Source organism: Neophocaena asiaeorientalis, unplaced genomic scaffold (assembly GCF_003031525.2).
Source record: "Neophocaena asiaeorientalis asiaeorientalis breed wild unplaced genomic scaffold, Neophocaena_asiaeorientalis_V1.1 scaffold204, whole genome shotgun sequence".
Lineage (NCBI taxonomy): Eukaryota > Metazoa > Chordata > Mammalia > Artiodactyla > Phocoenidae > Neophocaena > Neophocaena asiaeorientalis.
In genome coordinates, this window is record NW_020173922.1 from 3,622,845 (window position 1) to 3,629,879 (window position 7,035).

Below are 7,035 nucleotides of genomic sequence, written 5' to 3' on the forward strand. Positions count from 1 at the left end.
AAAAAAAAAAAAAAAAAAAAAAAAAAAAAAAAAAAACTCATGGAAAGCCTTCCCTAGTGCATGAAAGTGGCACCTAATTCATCTAAACATCGAAGAATAATACTATAAAAAGATTAAAACAGTCAAATGGAAAATTTATGATAAATTTAAGAAGTTGAACTAAAATTACTTTTCAGTCCTGAGTACTCTGATTGAACATTTTAAGATCTCCAAAACGGGACTTCCCTGGTGGCTCAGTGGTTAAGAATCCGCCTGCCAATTCAGGGGACATGGGTTCGATCCCTGGTCCGGGAAGATCCCACATGCTGCGGAACAACAAAGCCTGTGCACCACAACTACTGAACCTGCACTCTAGAGCCCACGAGCCACAACTACTGAGCCCGCATGCCACAGCTACTGAAGCCCATGTGCCTAGAGCCCGTGCTCCACAACAAGAGAAGCCACTGCAATGAGGAGCTCATGCACGACAACGAAGAGTAGCCCCCGCTCGCCGCAACTAGAGAAAGCCCGCGTGCAGCAACGAAGACCCAATGCAGCCAAAAGTTAATTAATTAATAGATTAATTTTTAAAAAAAGATCTCCAACAAAGAATCTTCAACAGTAATAATAATAAACATTATAAAATGTATGGTATGCATTAGGTACACATTTTCATTTAATCCTCACAGCAGCCATTTATGTAAAGTGCTATTATTATCTCCATTATTATTATTTCTTTATTACAAATAAAGAAACTGAGGTCCCTTGAAATTAAGAAACTTGTCAGAGTCAGCTGGTGAAGCAGTAGTAAGCCACTGGAATCCAGACACTATGATTCCAGAGCCTGCACTCTACACTTTCAACCACTAAGATATATATACTCCATCTAAGTGCAGTATACCATTCTCCTCCATTCTAAAGACAATACTGATTGTGTGTGATGGTTAAAATGAATAGCCTTCATTTTCACAACACAATTTAGATCTTGGAAACTTAAAAACATTTCAAGGGAAGAATCTAGGCCCCCAAGCCCACTTATATCTAAAGTGAAACATTCTCTACTCTACAGAGTCTGCATAGGATAAAATTCCCAGGCGAGTGTTGAAAAGGCTTTAGCATGGGGCTCATTTCGCAAAAGAACTTACATCCCAGCTAACTGTATTTCCTCAGGTCCTGTAGAATCCAAGTGACCTGCAATCAGATGTGAAGAGTTATTCTTGTCCATGCATTTTGTCTTTCCTTCTCATTTTCTTCATTACCAGTGAGCCATATTAATTTCAAAAGCTGGCCTTGTGAACACAAAGGCTCTTGATAGGTACCAGTTTCATGGTACAAGGTACCATGGTATAAGGTACAAGTTCATGGAAACTTAAGAATTTACATGTGTCACGGAAAGAAAAAATTCTGATTAGCAGTGCATTATGCTAAAGTACAGAGATTTTTTCCATGAGTAGAAAGGAAAGCTTATCACTCAGGAAATGTGAAATCAGAACAAATACTAAAATGGTTGACTAGTAAAACACATTCCTTTGGGGTACACACCCTATAAAAACACATAAGAATTAGTTGACAAAGTATTTCTTTATGTTGGTTTCTTTGCCTCTGCTGAGATTAGACTAGGGCATAAAACTTTTCATCTTTAACTACCACTTTCATTCCCACAATCAGTCAACAAAATATTCCTTCTTGTCTAACTTTCTCAATGCAAAGTGACTCCTATTGGGGTCAATTCTCTTCCCATTGGCTGAATCATTCTCCTCAAAAATCCTCTAGGTACTCAAAGAATTCCATCTTCAAGGTTCTCTATTTACTTTTACCACCTTCCATCTCTATCCTACTACTCTGTCCTCACCTCTAACAGTTATTCCTTCCCTTGAGGCTTTTACCTCCCTTTTCCCTACCAGTTTCATCAAGGTCTGAAGACGTGGTAAACTGAGTGGCAGACATCTCCCCGCTGCTAAGATTCGAAAGATTAAGGCAACGTTTTGGGGTTTCTCTGTTGAGACATAATAATACATCAAGATTCCCATTAGGTTGTAATATCCTTAAAAGGCAAAGATCACATTATCTTCTTCATTTGAAACACCCCTCAATGACTATCACATAATCTGAGCAGTGTCCAAATAAAGCTAATTGTTTTTTGGAAGTATTTCAGATTAGGCTGAGAAAAATCTCCCACCTTTTCTCTACTCTAATAATCTGTACGTCATTTTCTCCTCACCAACATATTGAGACAAGGGAATTTTTAAAAATTGGCTGAGGTGGGTCTTGACCACACATCTTTTGCCCTGAGCAACATAACAACACAGATTTGATTTCTCCCTGGAGTCTCCAGTACTTCTCTGATTTGTGATTCTCCAACTTTGTTGATTAGCTGACGCATGAGGGCATAGCATGACCAGAATTTGAAGTACAGTAACGGTAACGTTAACAGTAGTACTAATAAGTGGAAACTCATATAATGCAATAAAGTTTTCAAAGACTTTTCCCAGACATCACATCATTTGATTCTCACAAGATCCTAGTAAGATATTATGTCACAGAAAAGAAGCCTGAGACTCAAAACGGTCACATGGCTAGTCAAGGGCAGAACTAAGACTTAAACCCTGATCTCTGAGCCAGGATAATTTTTAAAAACCCAAAAACTGTTTAGAAGAGCAAAGGAGATATGGTGTGAAAAGAAAAAGTGGATTTACCCAGACAAAATGCTTAGGTTTGCAGAATCACCAAAAAGTTTCTTCTCCACTGGGGTTCTAGGGAGATCTGAACTGATGGAAAAGGAAGTATCTCTCTCCAGGAGCAGGTTTAATATCTTCCTCTGATTGGACCTAAAACTAGGTCCTGAGCCAGGGCTTCCCTCCTCTCTTGTAGATGAAAAGAATTCTGCAGACATGGTCTCCGAGTTCTCACTAAGAAAAAATAAAACGTAGCTAAGAGAGGGAGAATGTCATCTACACAGGTACATCACAGATGGTCTAGCTGTCAGAACCTCCTCCACCCTTTCCAGCAGCAACCAAGCGGATCAATATTAAGGAGGGGGCATTCCTAAACGGTGAACCACATCTTGGCTTGAAGATTAAATAGCACTTGCCGAAGCGGTTTGGCCTTTCCAGCGGAACCTGAACTGACCGAAAGGCAACCTCAGGACCTTAAAGATGGAATGAAAAGAGGACCTGGACTTGTTAGGAGCCACATAGCTCGTGACTCCTTACAGGAAGGAACTCAGGTCTCCTAACTCGCGATAATGCCTGTTTTGTCCCCCTAACCTCTGTTTGCGAGGCCCGTGATTCCAAGGAGGACACAGCTCTGGGCTTACCTCAGGTTTGAGTCTGAGACTTGCCTTCAGGAGGAAGAGAAGTAGGCAGGGAATCACACACAAGCGAAGACTCTAGCAGAATTCAAGGAAATCTGGGGAACGGAGGCGATTTAACCAGACGATAGCTATGCCTCTCGACCAGATAGGCTGGAGTCGGCCTTCTCCGCTTCTCTCACCGGACTGTCGAAGTTACAGCCTCAGAGCAAGATCAACAGCCATAGGCCTTGACCATTCAAACCTTCCGCCCGCCCAATAACCTATCCCGCTCGCCTCTAAGCTGCGCCAGCCAATCTCCGCGCACCCGCCTAGACACCCCCGCCCCCCCACACCTCGGCCAATCGTTTGCCTCGTACAGCACCCGGGGGCGTGAACTGTTCCGGAAGGAGCGAGATTTGCCCCGCCCCGCAGCCCAGCGGGCTGCCGATTGGCCCACCAGCTTTCGGAAAGGCCCGAGTTAAACCCCGCCCCACAGGGAGTTTGGCGCCTCATTGGCTCTCCCTCTGGCCTATCACCACACCCTTTCTGAGCTCTCCTTTCCTTCAGTCCCTCCAACCCCGGGACATTTAAATTGCTAGCGACGACCACTCCCTAGGGCAATACCTGGAGAAATTAATTTAGGTGGAAGGGTGCTTTAAACGTTTTTTGTTTTTGTTTTTTTCCCTTGCTTCTTTCTCGTATCGTTACGTGGACCTTTCCCTCTTAGTTTTGCTAGCCTTCCCCTGTAGATGGAACATTTGCCGCCCGTGTGGCAGATGTTGCGGCGAGACAGGTGCGTGTATTTATGATGAGTAGCACTGGCTCCTTCCAAGAGCTTTCCTGGGTCGGTGTCCCTTTTAAGCGCGCAGCATCTGAGACGCTAGGTTATATGCGGTAAAGGGAATTCCTTTTCAAGGAAAGTAGGAGAGTTGAATCATCTCGGCGTAATCCTTATCACAGTCCAGAGGATACCAAACTTTGGTTGTTTATGGAAATTTGAACATTGACTAGGTGATACTAAGAATTTATTCTTAATGTTGGGGATTTGCTTTTAAATAATCCTGTGGGAGTGGTGGTGAGTATAGGTGAAACAAGATTGGCCGTGAGTATTGGGTGATCGGTAGCTAGGGGGTACATGATATCAGTGCTCTCAAAGTTTTATCCGCATACTAATCACCTGCGGATCTTGTTAAAATACATATTCTGATTCAGTAGATCTGGGTAAGAATTCGAGATTCTGAAAGTCTAACAAGCTCCCAGCTGATGCTAATGCAGCTGGTACTGGGACCATACTTTGAGTTGCAGGAGATTATGCTATGCTCTTTGTATATTTGAAATTTTCCATAAAAATGTTTAAAACAACCTTGGAAGCTCTTTAAAATACATGTTCCCAAAGTGATAATTCAGTAGGTCTAGAGTAGGGCTCAGGAATTATCAAGGCCCCCAGGTGCTACCCAGGCAGATGGCTTGCAGACCACACTTTGAGAAACGAATTAGAAATGCAGCCTTTATCTTTGAGAGAAAGTAAGTGAGAAATACCTTTATCTGGTGTCAGGATCTTGGTAGTGGCAGTGGCTGAGAGTAGCTGGGTTTTATCCTAATACCCTTTTCATCTGTAGAATCTGCTTCCCCAGAAAGGAGGTGTGTGAAGAGTCTTTATCCTCTAGGATAGAGATGGTGAGTGTGGGAGTCAGTACAGAGCCCTGCCATGCCAGGTGAGTTTGACAATCAGGCTGGGGATTAACGGAATGTGGGAAGAGTTGGTTTCCACTTTGATGACCATCATCACACTTCATGGGACGACTGTCTACTTCCTCACAGGTGGGAGGTAGAGACAGATGCAATTGTCCTACAGCGGCGGCAAAAGCAGATAGATTATGGCAAGCGCACACCTGGTTACCAGTGCTTTCTGCAGCAGGTCCCCAAGTGAGTGCAGTTGTGGGTAGTCACAACAAGAGTGTCAACCACGTGGCTTTTGTTCACTATCAGATGATGGAAAGATACTAGAATCTGAATGCTCCCACAAAGTTGTAGCATTACTAAAATAAATTATCCAGCAGTCTAGCCTCCCAGATAAGTTTCCAAGTGTTTTTTTTCAAATGGAACAAGTTATACGTGGGCCATAAGACTTTTTAAAGCTCTATCCATGTTTGCTAATGAAAATTTTTTTTCTTCCATCTATTTTCACCTCATGCCTCCATCTGACTTGGCTAATTACAACATACTTGCCTAATTACATGTAAGCTTACACGCATACATACAAACTAATGTATGAAAAGGTAGACTGTATTTTAAAGAGATGTCAAATATTTTCTTTTATATCTCTCTTGACTTCTGAGGGAGTTGGAATATCTAATTTACCCTTCCCAGAAGAAAGAATATTAGGGAATTGGGAATTTTGATGTTTAATCTAATTTAAAGATTTTCTTTGGATTGTGGGCATTGATCTTACCTCATTATCAGAGAATCCCTAATGAGTCTCCTAATTCATCATGATAAGCAGTGAGCTGTGCCCCTTCACCTTGACCTCAGTCTGACATGTATGTTGTTGCCAGGGCACAGCGACAGCCAGGACTTCACCCTCAAACACCAAACAAGAACAGGAGGTACAGCCGTCGCTCTTGGGATGCCCAGATCAGGCAGTGGAGAAGAGCCCTACATTCCTGGGACCCCCCCAGCCAGCCTCTGCAGGCTGAGGGGTGTGTGCACTACTATTCCTTGTTCCTTCCCTGAGTGGTGGACTAAGCCCTACCTCTCCCCACTTTGCAGAGGTTTAGCTTTCACTGGCTGAAAAGGGAGAGTCTGAATGAGCTGCACGTTCCTCTGACTCTGCTGCCTTCTTAGGTGGGGAATGGACAGTCTCTTAGAGCCAATGGATTCTACCCCTTTGGATGACTGGCTCCAGACCCTGGAACCCTCAAAGAATCTGGATGGAGAACAGAAGGGAGCCCAGGTAGTATCCTCTGCTAAAAGCCACTGGAGCAGGGTCAGAGATGGGATCTGGCCCAAGAGAGTCACAGTTATGATGGGGTTCAAGGTAGTAGCGCAAGAACAAAAGAAGGGAAATGGGACAGAAAGAAAAAATTGCAGGACGTGAGTAAAAAACCTCGAACCAAAAGTGGCATAAAGAAATCTAGTTATAGTTAGTAATGGGGGACAGGTTGGGCTGCACTGGGGGCGCTGTTTTATATGTGATGAAATGGGTGTCGTCTTCCTTTGAAAGGAGACATGAAACCTGAGTTGCAGAGTTTGGTTGTTTTAAGTGTCTCAGTTTCTTTCAGTGTTTTCCAAATGCGCCAATGCTAACTTAACTTCTTACTCTCAATCACTTAACTTTAGTAAGCATGGTATTTTGTTATTAAATAAAAAGGGTGATCACCAAGTGGTGAAGACCAAGGGCTTTAGAACCTCAGACTTTTTTTTAACTTTTTATTTTATATTGGAGTATAGTTGATTAACAATGTTGTGAGTCAGATTGCTTTTTAATACTGCTTTTGTCCACCACATGGGCAGTCACTTAACCTCTCCTGCTGTTTAATCCAACAAATAAGGAGATTTTGTCTCATTTGATGATTGTAAACAAAAATGAGAATACATATTTAAAGTATGCAGCACGGTGCCTGGCACATAAGTGTTCCATAGCAGCAATTATTGGAAACCATGTCTCCTACACTTCACGGCCCCTGCCCCTTCTTTTGCCAAGGGGAAATGTGCAGGGCAAACAAATGTGCAGTGTATCTCCCATCCTCCCCCCCCCCCCCCCC

At 43.1% G+C, this 7,035-nt stretch overlaps 2 protein-coding genes across 3 annotated transcripts in view; one reads left to right on the top strand and one right to left on the bottom strand.

Annotated features, from left to right (window-relative positions):
• The window catches only part of CDC25C (cell division cycle 25C), a 23,706-nt gene extending 20,208 nt beyond the window's left edge, over positions 1 to 3,498 (bottom strand). Inside the window, exons 1-4 of one of the 2 annotated variants that reach the window (XM_024752364.1) lie at positions 3,296 to 3,498; positions 2,676 to 2,884; positions 1,881 to 1,975; positions 1,125 to 1,170 (exon numbers count right to left, since the gene is read on the bottom strand). In XM_024752364.1, the coding sequence (XP_024608132.1) occupies positions 1,125 to 1,170; positions 1,881 to 1,975; positions 2,676 to 2,872 (338 nt within the window). In that variant the 5' untranslated portion in view covers positions 2,873 to 2,884; positions 3,296 to 3,498. Of the gene's footprint in view, positions 1 to 1,124; positions 1,171 to 1,880; positions 1,976 to 2,675; positions 2,889 to 3,295 lie in introns of both variants that reach the window. The other variant, XM_024752363.1, reaches the window with a different exon arrangement.
• A 370-nt stretch (positions 3,499 to 3,868) lies between these two features.
• The window catches only part of LOC112404398 (oocyte-specific histone RNA stem-loop-binding protein 2-like), a 3,913-nt gene continuing 746 nt past the window's right edge, over positions 3,869 to 7,035 (top strand). Inside the window, exons 1-5 of the mRNA XM_024752365.1 lie at positions 3,869 to 4,064; positions 4,906 to 4,986; positions 5,093 to 5,197; positions 5,827 to 5,970; positions 6,116 to 6,224. Of these exons, the coding sequence (XP_024608133.1) occupies positions 4,021 to 4,064; positions 4,906 to 4,986; positions 5,093 to 5,197; positions 5,827 to 5,970; positions 6,116 to 6,224 (483 nt within the window). The 5' untranslated portion in view covers positions 3,869 to 4,020. The remainder of the gene's footprint in view (positions 4,065 to 4,905; positions 4,987 to 5,092; positions 5,198 to 5,826; positions 5,971 to 6,115; positions 6,225 to 7,035) is intronic.